Below are 17,171 nucleotides of genomic sequence, written 5' to 3'. Positions count from 1 at the left end.
TAATATAATTTGCATTTTGATTATTTTAAAAAGTAATATCTTTTACTGTGCTTTTATATAACTTACGACATTTTTTAATTATTTATAGAACTTTGTCTTCTAAAACAATTAACAGATGTGAGCACGTTTGATTTGACATTTATAGAAAATAGTCAATGTACCAAAAAAAAATAGTCAATTAAACTTGAAATTTCAGAACCGTATTAAATTATATTATTTGAAAAAAAACTAATACAACAAATGTCTACTTATTTTTACTTTAATTCTGCTCGGATTTGTTTCAAACACACAATGAGCATGACTGCATGAGTAGTTTTTAGAAATTAAAACACGTACGTGCAATTTTATTACAAATATATATTTGAAAAATAGTCAATAGTCAATTAAACATGAAATTTTAGAACTGTATTAAATTATATTATTTGAAAAAAAAAACTAATACAACAAATGTCTACTTATTTTTACTTTAATTCTGCATCGGATTTGTTTCAAACACACAATAAGCATGAGTAGGTTTTAGAAATTAAAACATGTATGTGAAATCTCCAAATGTGTCTCAGTTGGTAACTGAGTTTTCAAGAATTTGTTTGAGTCAAGGTTCAAAGCAAATTCTTAAAAAAAAATTGGAAGGCCGGAGAACGTGCTTCTCTCCTCGTATGAAAGGATTAGTCTTATCATTCTTATGTAACGAAGCTCAATGCATTTATTGTTTTAACAAGAGATAGCCTTAAAACCGTACTCCAAGGATACATTGATCAGAGTATGAACTCATCTCTTCTTCGCTCTCGTGTTAAAAGAAATATAATATAATTATAGACTTTAAACTTCTTACTTCATAAGAGAAGTTTAAATTTTGTAACTGAACCAAAATAAGGAGGCATAAAATGACACTTCTTTCCATATAATTATACGAGGAAATCGTAACAATATAAAAATGAATTAATAATAATAAAAGAAAAATAAAGAATATTAAAATATGTAATTACAACGTTACATACATAATCATCTCATCTTTAATTTAACGTGTGCGTAACCATTTCCCTTCTTCCGACACACGCGCCCACCTATACTATACACATTCTATAAATATTCCCCTGGATAAATCGTCTTCTGTTCTTCTCTGTCACTCTCACTTTGCCTTTGTACTCAACTCAATTCTAGTTTAGTAGCCACAAAGGAAGCTCTTCTTTCTTTTATTTGTTTTTTTTTTTTATTTGCAATTTCTCTGTCACGAATCATATATACAATGTCGGCTTACAGAGACGAGGATCCCCGTCTTAATGGCATCAAAACTAAGATTCGTGTTGTTCCGAATTTCCCCAAACCTGGTTTGTTGTTGTCCTTTGTTCTCTGCTGCTGCTTCTTCTTTCTTTCTTTCTTTTTTTGGGTGAAAATTCTTCTCTTTTTTAATCTCATCTTCTTCAGTTTATTCTGCCCTGTTTTTGTTCTGGTTTCTGCGTTTCCTTACTAGTTCCTCATGAAAACTTGAGAAACGTAGGTGGACAGGTGCCTTTTTTGTTCATGAATTAGATACTATATGTTGCTTGGAACTAGGAACACCCAAAGGATAATGGTGTTCACAATTTACGCCCATACTTTATTTCTTTGTAACTCTATGATTTATTTTTTCCTCTTTTTTTTGTCGTTGGACTAAGAAACCACCGCTGTACGCATGGGGCTTTGAATTCTTATTTTGTTTGAGCTTTTTGTTTTTAAATTTCTAAACTTTCTTGCCTTCGAGGAAAAGGGGATTATCTGTTTTCTGATTTCTTCGTGTTTTTTCTCAGTTTGCTTGCCAATCTAATTGTTTTGTTGCATTGACAGGTATTATGTTCCAAGATATTACTACTTTGTTGCTCGATCCCAAAGCTTTTAAGGACACAGTAGATTTGTTCGTTGAACGATACAAAGGCAAAAATATTTCTATTGTTGCAGGTATGAAGGGGGGGATATGTTGGTCTTTTGGGGGAAAAAAGTGGTGAAACCTGAATGAACAACTTTATTTGAAGCCTTCTTTTTTCAGTTAAAAAGAAAAAAAAAAAAAAAAAAACCTGGACTTGTGTTATGAGTTATCATTTTCAAGGTGGTGGGGTCCATGCTAATGAGAAGGTTGGCCAGAAAAATGCAGGGATGCTCTATATTGCATAAGTTTCTAGTTGGCTTTTTGAATGCTTTCATGGGGCATTGTGGAATGGAAGTGACTGTGAGTTTTGGGAGTGATTTTTCGTTTGACTATGAGTTTTGGTTAGTGGATTGTGCCATTGATTGTTTTCTGAAATGGGAATGAAGTTTTCTTTCTTTCTTTTTCATTGTTTTTGGTGGGCGCTTTCTGAAGTTTTCTTCAGCGGCCCTCTCTTTCCTTTCTGTACTCGTGGAAATGTGCTTGGATCCAATTTGCATGGTGATTGATTCCAACTAGTGGAAAGTGGACCCGTATGACGTGAGTTTCGATTGGGCCGATTTTGTTTGGTTCCACTATATTTGTGGGTGGGTTCCTCCATATCCATGTTACAGTTGGGTGACTTGGAGCTCCAATTCCTCAATTGTTCTTTCCCTTGTCTTTTTCTTGTGTTCCAAATTCTTTTATGGTCAACTTGTGTTGCAAATTCTTAATCCTATGTTTAAATGTGGATGTCACTACAGTCTGCAAATGATGAACTATCAGTATTATTGCAGTGTGCTCTTTCAAATTTTTTTTTTTTGTCTTCTTCTAATTTTGTTTCTGCTTTTATTTTTATATTTGTGGTCCAACATGTGCTGATGTGCTTTAATTTTTTATTTTTATTTAATTTTATGTTCCGGAGGATATGTCATGGAAGTCATAGATTTAATGTCTAATGCAATACTTTGGGTGTTGATGCGAATTGTGCTATTTTAAAGATAACCTTCCACTTAAATTGTTGTTCACATTTTTTTGTTTTATTTCTGAGTAGAAAATGAACCAGATCACAAAATTTGTTTTTTCTTTTTGGTCTTCATGCATGTCCATTTTGGTCGCTTTGTGTATGTGGATTTTTTCCGTTAAACGGTATATTGTTTTTGTGAGACCATCCTCGAAATTTATCTTTAATTAGTCTAGATTAAATTTAGGATTTCAATTGTGTAGAATAAGTAGTCTATATTACCCTCACCAAAAAAAAAAAAAAAAATGTAGTCTATATTATCAATTGGGCATTTTTGCTGACTACTGCCTACTGATTTTGCTACCCCTGTTTGTTGAAATTGCTTGTTAGTAAAACACAATTGAGTAATTGTAATAAGGGTCTAATATTCCACTCACATTTTGAATAATTGATAGGTCCTTTTTTTTGGCATCATCGCATTTGCTATGTTTGGATGTTTTACTGTTTGGTACTGATTATAGATATCAAATTCATATTATTGTTTTGAGTTATTATGGGTCAAGCTACTTGACAATATTTATGGCCAAAATAGTTTGGTGTCTTAGCCATTGCTAATTTACATTCCTTGTCCGCCTCCTTTATTTGATGACAAATTGGAAAACTTGCTTACAATCTTATGGCACTGTTATTTAAAATTCCCCTTTACCGAATTCTTGTACATATTGTGCCATTCTACAATCAATGGTCAACAGAACATTTTATGATGCAAGAATAAAACAAGAAGGAATAATCATCTGATCCTTTCAGTCATGTTTAGTTGGTTGGTAGTAGCTCTAATAGACAGTTTGTTGATGGTGTTGAACTAGAGTCACCTGCAATAACACATGTAATATTTGTCCACTGTCTTGTGTTCTTAAAAATAAATTCCTTCTGTTTTGCAGGAATTGAAGCTCGAGGTTTTATTTTTGGTCCTCCCATTGCACTGGCAATAGGAGCAAAGTTTGTACCATTGAGGAAACCAAAAAAATTGCCTGGTATGTTTGGATCTTTCATTTTAAGGTGGTTTTCCTCTCATAATTATGCTGACTGTATACTGTCATGCATTATATATGCTCATCGGAGTTTTTCATTTCTTGTTTGTTCATCGTGTCTTGTTTTACGAAGTAGTACTTATGCTGTATTTTATTGCTTTTCCTCTAATTTTATTAACATTCCTCAGTTGATTCATCATCGTTACATCCACCTGCCTATCATGTGTAACAGATTGATAAAAGTGGTTCTTGAAGTTGCTCATTATCTCTTGTGTTTATTTTGCAAGAGTTGGTACATCACATATGCTTAGAGTTATCCAATTTGTAATGTCTAAAATATGTGACTCCATTTTGAACCATATCGTTCTGATATGGAGAAACCATTGTGGTTATGTTAAAGGTAACAATGAGATTAGAATGCCATGCATTAATACTTTTGCCCCATTAAGGTGTGCGTTCCAATTATTGATAAGTGGTCTACAAATATAATTACTTCTTGTACTTGTGGTTAAACCATTCAGCCTCTTAAATATCATTTGTCATCCTGTATCTTTTGCTTTGTTTTATTATCTAACTCTCAATGTGCGGATAACTTTAATCTCCACTGCTCATTCTATGTGTTATTATTTATTGAAAATGTTCTGGCATTGGCAAGGTTCCAGCTTTGCTTAGATTGTTACTACTACATACTTTCTCTCAGTTTCTGTTAACAAAAGATTGCTTTGGTGCCAGGAAAAGTTATTTCTCAAGAGTATATTTTGGAATATGGAAGGGACTGTCTAGAGATGCATGTTGGAGCTGTTGAACCTGGTGAACGTGCTTTAGTGGTTGATGATTTGATTGCTACTGGTGGAACACTCGGTGCAGCTATGGACTTATTAGGTAAGTACTTGTGCAATATGCCAATTTTCTATCTCAGTTATTGAATAGTTATATTCGTGGGTAACTTAATTGCATTGTTAGTTTGCCAATATTTGAGGTCCTTTGACATTATATGGTCACATTTAAGTGCGCATAGGATTCATGCTTTACTCCGGTTATTATTAAATAAGCAAATCGAAATGTGGTTTCTCATTACCTCATCTTTGTTCAGGTACTGCAAATTCATTTGACAAACCATATATAAATATAATTTTCATAAATAAGTAGTCAAAAGTGATGTTTTTATTGAGTATCATTTTATGAATCAACAGGTTCAAGGGGTCCTATTTTCCCTCAATAAGCTTTTTTAGATTAAGTTTATAAATGCATTCTTCCCTTTATATGCCATTTTTTATTGCACGTCAAACATGCCTCGGTTATGATATCATCTTTTTTTGTCATATTGGGATTTGATTATATTTATGGTTTTTGGTTGTCTTTCAGAACGTGTGGGAGCAGAGATAGTGGAGTGTGCATGTGTAATTGAATTACCAGAATTAAAGGTATGCATAATCTGGTTTTCTTTTGATGTTATTTTTAATTTTCATTCACCATTCCTTCTCTTGGCTCCAAGCCTACTTCAACTTTGGGATGAATTATATTTTATGGCATCTTTCAATATCTGGTTTGTCGTTTCTAAGAGGTATTCTTAATGCATGTGTTAATTCTTTGGAAATCAACAATCACATAAATGGCAAACGAAAAGAGACCGAGAGAATAAATACAGTGATTTATTCTGGTTCACTAAATATAGGTTACGTTTATCTTGTCTGTATTATATTCACTTCACCGCCACTCGTTACAAGTCACTCGATTTATAAAGAGAATATAAATAGGATTAGAAAAAATCTTAACAGCAACTATTCATGAGTCCAAGCCCAACTATTAAGAAAAGAAAAATTTACAATAAATCAGAGGCTCACTATAATACCTAGCCTCTACGGGCCTGGGGCACTGGACCCCGCTGGGGCGGCTCCCTCGAACTCCTGCCCACTCACCTGGGAGCGGAATCTTTAGTTGTCTTTTTGCTGACCCCGACAATAAGAGTCCTCATTAGCATGCGAAGTATCAGTCATACCTAACATTAACGTCCACTGATGTATAAGGTTCAATTTACCTTTTTTTTTTTGTTCTAGAACCTCAAGGACATCTGTTTTACTTGTGAGTACTGTTATTTTTATACATGAAATGCTATACCTGCTATAAATTGACCAATGATGAGTTAATTATTAATTAATGTTAATTGATTGGACCTATTTTTCCCTTAGAAAAGCAGGTTATTAGTCAAATTGATTTGACGGTATAAGTGTGTGAGATTTCAAGTGTACAAGACATTTTTCTTTATTTAGTATTAGTGACAGCAGCCACACTTTTTGATCTCCGTGGTCATTAGATGCTATCCTTTGATTTGGTTGTCTAAACATATCTTATCTACTTTATTTTAATCTAGTATTCCTTTATTGCCTATGTTTTGTTCTAGCTAAAAATATTATCTTTTTAAATGATATAATTTATGTCATTTCACTCTCACAAAGAGATAAGATCCACACATTTATTTCTTTTATCCATTTTCTCTCTTCCATGATCTATCTTTTTTTCTTACTTAGAATAACACAACTTTACATGTTTTAAAATGACACACACTTCTCCTTTTGTTTATGGGTTTTATAAGAGTTATGTTGTAGGAAAAATGATTGTGTTATGTTATAGAGATTCGTTTTGCGTGCCGAAGTTTTTTTTTTTTTTTTGCTGCGGATCCCACAAAATGTTGTGTGTGTAGGAAATTTTCTGTGGTCATGTTAAATGATAGATGATAAACCTTTGTTTATTCCTTGTTATTAGAGGGCATGTTATCAAATTGTTATATCGATAGGAGGAACTCCAATTTCTGATTTTCGTCTGCATTTAATGGGGTCTCTTGAAATGATTTTTTTTAGTAATTTTGATTGTACGATGGGTTTATTTTACGCGAAATATCCTTTTGAAAAATGTGTTCTGTATTTTCTGATTGGTGTCAGAACATTTTTGGTGAAAAGATTATTTTGTTATTTGATAAAAAGAAACTTTTTAAAAAAAAAAAAATTGTATTTTCTTTGTTTATTTGTATTGAAATTATGGAAATATTTCAATCTAAAAATATTTTTCAGGAAATGGTTTTTTATTGTCAAGTTACGCATTCGTGTGTGAATGATTTTTGTGAATATGTGACAGGGTCGTGAACGGTTGAATGGGAAGCCTTTGCATGTATTAGTGGAATATACTGAGTGCTGTCAGTAGATAAAGATGTAGATTTGGGAAATGCGTCGCTGCTATTCGGTGGGTATTTTCCCATTTGGAATCCCATATATTTTAGCTCCACCCATGTGCTATTCTTCTTTTTCTTCTTTACGGTTATTGAATTTGAAAGGCTGATCATTGAGACCCTATGCTTTGCCCCAAGATTTTGATATGGAAAGAATGCTTGTTGATGCAAATATGCTTGTAGTTGGAACGAGGAACAATCTCATCAAACTAATGAAATTTGTATTACCCTTTTTTTTCCGGTTTTTTCACCCTTTTGCCCCTTATTAATTAATTAATAACCATTTTGCCCCTGATTCGAAACTATTTATCAATCTGCCACTCTTTAATCGACTATCTTGCATTTTTAATCGACTAAATGGCCAAAACAGACAAAAAATGAATGTTGGGAGATTTCCCTGTTTAGTCGACTAAATCTCCATATTTGACAAAAAAAAAATAAGTCAGTATGATTTTAATCGATTAAGTAGGAAGATTTAGTCGATTAAATCTCCCAACAATCATTTAGTCGATTAAACATTCAAAGTAATCGATTAAATAGGGACAGATTGATAGATAATTTCGAATCAGGGACAAAATGATTATTAATTAATTAATGAGGAGCAAAATGGTCAAATAGCCCTTTCCTTTATGTGTATCCATCCTATCACTGCTTCTCCACCCTTTCGAGTAGATTTGCATTACCAAAAAAGAAAATGCAACTTTGGAGTTTGTTTTGTTGGATTTGGAGTATATGTTTTGGTGACCCTGTTTATTTGCCTGCTCTAAAAGTAATATAAGGAAGTCAGCTCATATAGTATTCAATATTGATGGATGAATTTGGTTAATTATGATCGTTATCGTGTTATTCATATTTTATCTTTGAATTCACGTAACTATAAAACGTAAAAACTAATTTTGATGCTCAATTATGCACGCCATGTACCTTTTTTCTATTTTTTCTTCCAGCAAAGCGTCTTTATTCAACATTAAGTATTGACAAAAGCGAAATCTACAAGGATTGTTTGGTCTTTTTTTCTTTTTTATTTGAAGTCGCTATGTTTTAGTTATAATTATACAAATGTCATTTTATTTTTATTGTTTTTTGTTTTTAAAATTATGTAACAGAAATAAGAATAAAAAAAAGTCAAATAATATCTTATAACTAGCAGGAAAAAGAAGAGAAAAGTATAAATTAAAATATTAGAGAACATAACGAAAGTAACATAGCTATTAGCTAACTAGCAAGTGGCAGTGGTAGCAGAGGTGCATTCCCGTCAAAGACAGAGACTCTTTTTGTAGTTAGTTAATTTTTCTCTATCACATATTTCATTATCAGACAAGTAAAGGTTAAGAGACTTGGTTTGGAACTCATTGCGTGACTTGCGCTATACTTTGTCTATTGCCTTACCCAAATTTTCGGCTAGAGGTTGAGAGAGGACCTTATCTCCTTATTAATTATAAACTTAACTTCAACTTTTAATAAATACTAAGCTTCTCTCTCTCTCTCTCTTTTTCGGGGTACTCAAACTAAGCTTCTCTTTTTCATTGAACCTATAAGTGAACCTCTTTTATTTGTTTGTTTTTAATTATTCTTTCTACTAAAGAGAAATAAAAGTGATTTCTAGATGCTGTTTTAGTAATTTGTTTTTAAAAAAAGTTAACCCTCTTTTATCAATCGAATTAAAATATAAAAAATTAAAAATAATTTTTTTAAAATAATGCATCAAATAATTTGATTAACTATTAAAAATATATTTTAATTTAATATATAAGAATAATTATTTAAAAAAAAAACGTGGTGTTTGGGTATTGTGACATAACACGACATTTGGCCTTGTGGTATAAAGTTGAGTGCGAAAGGTTGTGATTCTGGTCTTACAGGTGCATGATCAAAATAGACATCGAACCACAAGGTTTGGCTCAATTAATAAATTGAATTTTATTTGAACAAACGTTATTTTATAATTTTAAATTCACTTGAAACATCTTATGATCATGATTATGGAAAGTAAAAAGGCGAAGAAGAAGAAAGAGGGTAAGACTAATTTTGACTTTGAGGAAGAAAAAAAGTAAAGGGGTTGGCCATTTTTAATTTTGAACATGATTGATGATGAAAAAAATAATAAAAAAAATAAATTGGGAGAGGTTCTCGTACATGTATCCAACAAAGCAGGGACCCCTTTTTTTTTGCAAAATGTGCGTGTTGGACACCACATGTTCTGACACGCGGTCAACGCTCCGACATGCATTCGACACATTTTTTTTTTAACTTCTTAATTTTATTTTATTAACAAAAAAATATATTTATAAATCAATTTTTTTCTATTATGAAATTTACATGAAAAATTAACATTGAATGAAAAATTATTTTTGTTTATATTTATGTTATGAAATTTGAATATTTGATTAGTTATATGACTTGTTATAGGCTGTTATATGTATTAAATATAAATTATATTATATATATTAAAAATATTATTTAATATCAAAATATGTCCCAACGTGTCGAAATATGATATTTTTTAGAATTAACTTCTCGGTGTGTAATTCTAAATATGACATTTTTGGGACACTCACATATGACATTTAATTAAGTGTCGAAAATATGCCAGTGTCGGAAATAGATTAAACCCACACCAAAAATAGAATTTATTTCACAATTTCAAAAAAGGAAAATTATTGTCTTATTTTACATGAGATAACTATCTCATGCTACTCTCATATAAAAAATTATGCCACCACTATTTTCTTTTTTTAATAGGTGATGGGCCCCACCACATCATGTGTCTATGATAAGAGATAATTATCACCAATAACATGAGAGAAATAGAACCTTTCAAAAAAAGGTTTTTTTTTTCTGTTATAGGAGAAAAACATATTCTCATGCACAAATATAAAAAATTTGGCCAACTATTTTTTTTAATTGGTGGGCCCCACAAATTTTTGTTTCAGTAAGAGGGGGAAAAGTTTCTCCTATAACAGGAGAAACTTATACCCCTTAAAAATGGCATTTTGCGGTTTTAAAGGAAGATGATCAAGCATTGCCTTTGCTGCTACTACTCAATGTCTCAAATCACAATATAAATATAATTTTATTTGTGGTTTTATCGTTTCTCCTGGCATAGCAAATAAAATTAGGGAAATAATTTTCTCATTTTACAATTAAAAGGTGGGACCCATCTTTATTTTTTTGTCTTCTCACTTTTTTGTGGACCCCACTCATGTTTGTGTGTGTAACATGAGAAAATATTCTCATGTAAAATGAGAAAATTATTCCACATAAAATTATCTCCAACAATCCTAAAACTACGTCGTTTTGAGTGTTGGAGAATTAATGAAGGGTGTTTTTATAAAATTCATATGACAAAGAAAAATTATTAAAATATCCTTCATTAATTCTATCAATCCGTAAAATGATATAATTTTCGGGTTGCTGGAGATAACTTTATCTCCTGTAAAAGAAAAATTATTTTTCCCTTTATTTATTATTATAATTACTATTATTATGGAGGAAATGGTTGACCAATCTTTTCAATAAGATTTGTCAAACAAATAATATGCCTGATAATTGAGGAAAAGTTTGCTTATGCCTATTTACAAAATCAAGGGAGATATTCAAAATTGTTTTAATTATAAAGGCATTAAGCTTATGAGTTATACTATGAAGTTGTGGAATAGAGTTATTGAACATTGTTTGAGGAGAGAGACCAAGATCTGTAAATCAAAGCCATTTTCTTGAAGCGTCAATTAATAGAAAGATATCGAGAAAAGAAGAATGAATTACATATGGTGTTTATAGATATTGAGAAAGCATATAATAGGATTCCAAGAAAAGTTTTATGGTGAATTCTTGAGAAGAAAAAAGTACCATCAAAATATGTAGATGCAATTAAGGATATGTATGATGGTGCTACTATATGTGTAAAAGCTTGCAATAGAACATCAAGTTATTTTCTTATCAGAGTAGATGTACACCAAGGTTCTGTGCCAAGTCCTTGTCTTTTTGCCTTAGTTAAGGATGAATTAACAAAAGATATCAAAGAGGAAGTGTCACGATCTATGCTTTTTGCAGATGATATTGTGTTTATTGTAACACCAAGACTGATGTTAATTAAAAACTAGAATTGTGGAGAAGCATGTTAGAGTCTAAAGGATTTACGTTAAGCTGGAGCAAGACTGAGTATATAAAGTGAGTTTTTTCTGGTAAGAAATAAATATCAATATTCTGTGCATCTGCTTGGATAAGAGCTACTTAAGAAATATGCTTTTAGATATTTAGGATCAATTTTGCAAAAAGGTGAAGAGATTGATGATGATGTAAATCATAGAATCAGAGCAGGGTGGATTAAATAACATAATGCATCTGGGTTTTTGTGTGTGACCATAAAATTTCCCTTAAGCTAAAAGGAAAATTCTATAGAACAATAATAAGGCCTGTAATGTTATATGGAGCTGAATGTTGGCCAGCACATTGGCAAGTGGCAACATGAGTATAAAAAGGAAGTAGCGAAAATGAGGATGTTAAGGTGGATATGTGGTTATACGAGAATGAACAAGATAAGAAATGAAGATATTTAACGAAAGATGGGAGTAGTACCAATGACGGAAAAGAGGAGAGAACATAGATTAAAGTGATTTTGGCACGTAATGAAAAGGTCATTGGATACTCCTCTAAGAACAATTTTTTTTTACCAAGAGCTTGACACAAAAAGAGGAAGAGGTTTCGGGAAGATAGTAAAACAAAACTTAATTGAATGAGATATAGATTGACATATTGTATGTCTTAGGATGGAGGGAAAAAAAGCTAAAAGCATGGTGAAGAATTAGACCCATTTTTATTCCTATATTTCAGATAATACTTTTTTTAATCCTTTTCCTCCTTATCTCCTTCTCTCTCCTTTTTTTGTTTTATTTTATTTTCATTTCAATCTTTTTTTCTCTTACCTATTTATTTATGTGTTTTTCTTTTTCTTTTTTCCTTATATTCCTTTATATTTCTATTTCTATTTCTTATTTTCTTATTTTTTCTGTCTTCCTATATATTTTTTATTTATTTATTTTCTCTTTTAATTGTGCTTTGCTTTTTTTTTGGATAATGTTATATATATATATATATATATATATATATATATATATATATATATATATATATATATATATAGAGAGAGAGAGAGAGAGATTTCTATAATAATTGCAAATAAATTATCTACATTTACTTTTAAAGTTATGTCGTTTAGGGTTGAAAGATTAAAAAATTATGATTATAAAAAATATTATAACCTTGAAATAAATTAAAATTACAAAACACATTGATTTTCTCTCCAAAACAATATTGTTTTGGGCTCAATGCAGATAATTTATCTGTAGTCACGACAGAAAAAATGAATATATATATATATATATATATATATATATATATATATATATATATATATACTTAAATGTTATTTTTATCCGTTTCTCTCAATCTTTTCGAACCATTCGTTTGAGTTCATTTGCCATAGATATAAATTAATTTGGGATAAAAATGTTGTTACAGAAAAAATGAACGTATATATATATGGAAAATTTTACTCTTCTTTTACATAAGATATCTTCTCTCATTTTGATTTTCGTACCCCACCTTTTTCTTTTTTTTTTCTTTTTTCTAGTAATGGTGGGACCCACCTATTTTTTTCTACAACATAAGATAACTATCTTATGTGAAATGAGATTAATAAGACCCTATATATATATAGAGAGAGAGAGAGAGAGTTTGCTTTTTCTGTAGTTAAAAGCAGATAAGTTATCTGCAGTAAGCCCAATACGATGTCGTTTTGGGGCAGAAATATTTTTGTAATTTTAATTTATTTCACGGTTATTATAGTCTTTATAATTATAATTTTCTAATCTTTCAATCCCAAAACGACGTCGTTTTAAAAATAAATGCAGATAACTTATCGCATTAATTGCAGAAATATTGAGTTCATCTCCCATAGATCTAAATTAATTTGAGATAAAGATGTTGTTGATATTAATTATTATTATTATTTTATTTTTTGTATGCTACACTCTAATAACGATTTAGAAGAACTGAACGCAAAAATCATTTGATTCACACTCAATATTATTAACTTACTCTGTACAAAAATATGGAGGCAACCAAGGAAACAAATGAAAAGTTCAAATTTTCAGTAGAGCATTTATCAACTCAATTTCCTCATAACAACACAACGTATTTAAGCATTAACCAAAACAGAAAAAATTGAGTCGATAAATGCAAGCTGATAAGTGCGACTTTAAGATCTCAAGAATCAAGTACATACGCAAATACATCTCCAATGAAAATAAATCAAGGAAGTTAAAAAAACAAAAACAATTAAAAGAAAGGTAAATAATTTTTCTTTTCATTTTTTTACAACTCGTAAATAATAAGAAAACAGGGCAACACCGCACGCGAGTCAAACACTAACAACTCGCCATTGTCCCCACTCACCGAGTCGAACCCCACTCGCTTGTCTAACAACGAGTCCAAAAACCCGAGTTGCTTCGATACCCGACCCGCTATGACCCTGCACACCAGCATGGCCCTTCTCCCCCTGCCTCCGCCGGCAGTCTCGTGAGCGCCACCGCTGCCGGCGAACGTGCAGATCGCCGACCCCTTCCTCTCCGGAAACGACCATGCAAAGCCACCGTCGTAGGGACCACCGTCCGCGGCGGGCCCCAAGCAGTGAAACCGCATCACCTCGTTCCCATCGGCAACACACCGCGCATTCTCCTCCCAGTTGGTCCCTTCCGCCAGAGCCACGGAAGCGGCGGCGCGTCCCTTCACCGCCTCGCGAAACTCCTCGAATCGTGACACGGTCCGGGTCCCGTTTTGAACCTTGAATATAATCTCGACCCGACCCGGAAATGGCTTGGGTCCCCAGCTGGTGTGGAAGATAATCTCGACGACGTTGCGAGAAGGGTGCCCCACGGGAAGCTCCGTGATGGAACGCGAAGAGGTGTTAGTGGAAGAACTTCTTCGAGAGGTTTTCATGGTGGGTTCGAATTCGGATTTGGTTGTTGTTGTTGTTGTTGTTGCTGTTGTTGGGTATTTAGAACTAGGTTGTTTTTCCAAGGCTGGCTTAGGTTTTGGTTTTCTGGGCTTGGGTTTGGGTATGTCAACCATGTCTTTGATGTTTTGGACGCTTTTTCTACAACTGACACTGGGCATAAGGATTTTGGGGTTTGGGTGGTACACGTCTTCAAATGCTCTTGACTTGCATTGCAATGACTTCACCCACTTACTCGCCATTACATGTAACACGTAGTGTTTCTCTCTCTCTCTCTAGAATTTTCTTGCTGTGAGGAACGAGAAGAGAGAAAGTAGAGACAGTGGTGGACTGGTGGGAGAGTCATTGCTATGGCGCGATAATAAATGGGAGTTATTTTCTCTTTACTCCGTATGCGTTACGAAATCATGGTTCTCTTCTGCCCTTCTGAAGTTTTCCTAATTGCCCACGTGAATTCTGTCTCGTTCTCTCATGAAAAAACAAATCTTATTTAGTTAGGTAAAACACAATTTCATGAAACAAGGCAAAGTCACTTTGGTCCACACACGATTAGAGTTTTGGTGTTTATGTTTGATGTAACTCACACAATCGTTTTTTTTTTTTTTTTTTTTTTTTTTAATTCTTAATATTAACTTAAGGGTTTAATTATGGGTTAAGTTTTAACATTCATAAATGGTTTTCATTTAGCTGTTTAATATTATATTCAATGCAGCCTTGCTACCAAGTTACCAACCGCACCCCTAGTCCCCTACCCTGGCGTTAGGACTTAGGAGGAAGGGTACTCTAATATCATTTGAAATAAGATATGTCCATCACAATCACAATACTTCAAAATAAATTTAAAAGCAAAAGGAGCGTTGCTGTTATTAGTTGAAAATTTGAATGTTACAAATTAGTTGTTTGGTAGAGATTGGTACATGTGAAAACTCTTGCTTCCATTGAGAGAGCGTGGACATTTGTTTTTGTTTGGGCATACTGAGAATTCAAAAAAAAAAAAAAAAAAAAAACAAAACAAAACAGGACCGGCGTGGGTAACATTCTTCATTTTCTTTCTCTTTAATGTACTTGAGCTTATAGTAATAATTACAATTTGCCGTCCTGCTTTAAATTGGAATTTTATTTTTGTGGTATGAAGTTGATATTTTTGATTGAGTAATTTCTACTCTCAAGGCCAATATTATGGCTCTCCCCACTCCCTAAAGAGATGCTATGTGATATTATAGACTCTCAAAGCTAAGAAGTGCTTTAATTAGGAGTTGGAACGATATATGATTGCATTTCAGTAATTTTGTTGGTATGAGTATCGAGTTGTTTCTACTCCATCAGTCTGGAGGTGACTATTGTCATGAGATAAGGCTTCAAAATCTACACCTTAATAGGGTTTTTTTTTTTTTTTTATTTCATTTTTCCCTGTATATATTGTTTTGGCAATTTCAAGTAAACACGGTGAAAGTGTATTAAAAACTCAAATAAAATAATGACAGTATATTCAGTTGGATTTTAAAAAAAATATGTTTTTTTCCCCTGTTTTTTATGAACCAACCCAATTGGAGTTGGTTAGTTGCTAATCAAGTCAAGTCATTTTCCAATAAAAGCTTTTGCTTGGATAACTTTTTGACTAGTACTAATACCAATACCCATTGCGTTTTAAAGGAAAATATAAACAAAATCAATTAAATAATGATAGTTTAGTTGGCGTTAAGAAAATGAGTAGGTGAGAATGAGTCCGTTGACTTCAGCATTCTCAGGTGTCGTCCTGACATCACATTCTTCTGTAGAATGAACACTTGCACATATCCCACAAGTGACTGGAGAAGTATTAACGGAAGAGACTTGAGTGTTTAAAAACTGCTTATGGTTTCGATCATTCTCAGTTCCTTTGAAAAGAGTTTAAAATCTTAATCCCGAAATTTATTTTAAATTGAACCGATTAAAATGTTAAAAAAAATGAAAAAATCAGAGCTTCTATAAAAAAAAAAAGGAAGTACTCCTTGAAAAAAAAAAGTCCGTAACTGCGAATCCTTGCCAGCATTGTCCCTTCTTGAAATCAAAGCAACCATTACTTAGCTGCAGCATTGCCTCGTCAGGTTGAAGTTTCAATAAAACAGTAAACCCAAGTACCATCAAACAGTAAACGCTACTTTCCAATGTAAGGGAGGAGATTCAAGAGAAGCCCTTCCTTTATTGATTTATTTATCATTTTAATTTAATTTCTTATGTCACAGTGGAATAGTGAACTCGAATTATCAATTTTAATTCAATCGAGACTTTCCCCTTGTTTAGGATTTTCCCTTTTTTACTTCATTCACTAAACAGAAGTGGAGAGTAGCAGAAGGGATAATAGGGAAGACAAAAAATTAAAAAATGTTCTGTCATGGGAGTTTGAAGTGGAACAACAAAGGGTGTGGCCGTGTGGGAATAGAAGAATAGAAAGATAACGGAAACTGGCACAGACTTGGGATAACGGAAATGAAAAAAGCGCTGAAATTTAAGTATTACGACAAGTTTTCTTCCACTTTGGTTTTTATTTTATTTATTTTTTCTTATTTTATTATAAGTATATTGAATGCCTCCTTCGCATTGTTTATACCTGCAGCGGCCACTCTAGTACTGGGTCGCCGTTATTGAAGTTTGGGACTCTTATTGGGATAATGGCCTCTGGTTCCATTAGAAGCAGACAATCACATTGAGATAATCAAAGCTTGTCTATAATTGTATGGGCTTCATTATAGCACATCAATATTAAACAACCGAATTAAGTTGAGGATTTGCGCCCGTTAGGGGCAAATTAAGTTGTAGCCAAAGTAGGCAAAGATTTCAAATTGTATAACATTTACATCTGTGGTGCGAAATTGAATAGCTCAGGAAGTTGGAACTAGTCTGTACATGTTGTTTATAAGGGATGAGCAAAAAAAAATCATAAAATTGAATCGAACTGAACTGAACCATACTTAAAATAATTGTCAGTTTATGAACTGAACTGATTTTTAAGAACCAATTCATGAACCGAATTAATTTTTAACTCCAGTTCAAGAATCGAATCGTTTTTGAATTGAACC

The 17,171-nt window shown here is 32.4% G+C and overlaps 2 protein-coding genes across 3 annotated transcripts; one reads left to right on the top strand and one right to left on the bottom strand.

The window, feature by feature from the left end:
- The first annotated feature begins 1,155 nt into the window (after positions 1–1,155).
- On the top strand, positions 1,156–7,229 carry LOC133293665 (adenine phosphoribosyltransferase 4-like). 2 transcript variants are annotated; one of them, XM_061492257.1, is made up of 6 exons: positions 1,156–1,328; positions 1,825–1,935; positions 3,785–3,877; positions 4,607–4,756; positions 5,240–5,298; positions 7,031–7,229. In XM_061492257.1, the coding sequence occupies exons 1-6, from the start codon at positions 1,247–1,249 to the stop codon at positions 7,070–7,072; spliced, it is 537 nt and encodes a 178-aa protein (XP_061348241.1). In that variant the 5' UTR covers positions 1,156–1,246; the 3' UTR covers positions 7,073–7,229. The 2 variants fall into 2 exon arrangements, with proteins under 2 accessions (XP_061348241.1, XP_061348240.1); XM_061492256.1 differs by having other exon boundaries at positions 7,007–7,229.
- A 6,108-nt stretch (positions 7,230–13,337) lies between these two features.
- LOC133293691 (uncharacterized) lies at positions 13,338–14,489 on the bottom strand. Its single transcript, XM_061492296.1, has one exon. It carries the CDS (start codon positions 14,352–14,354, stop codon positions 13,473–13,475), a length of 882 nt encoding a protein of 293 aa, XP_061348280.1. The 5' UTR covers positions 14,355–14,489; the 3' UTR covers positions 13,338–13,472.
- Between the last annotated feature and the right edge of the window lie 2,682 nt (positions 14,490–17,171).

This window comes from Gastrolobium bilobum, unplaced genomic scaffold, assembly GCF_033153095.1.
Source record: "Gastrolobium bilobum isolate Gb01-03AN ecotype WA unplaced genomic scaffold, APGP_CSIRO_Gbil_v1 utg762, whole genome shotgun sequence".
In the NCBI taxonomy this organism is placed as follows: domain Eukaryota; kingdom Viridiplantae; phylum Streptophyta; class Magnoliopsida; order Fabales; family Fabaceae; genus Gastrolobium; species Gastrolobium bilobum.
This window is presented reverse-complemented; position numbering and strand designations above follow the sequence as displayed.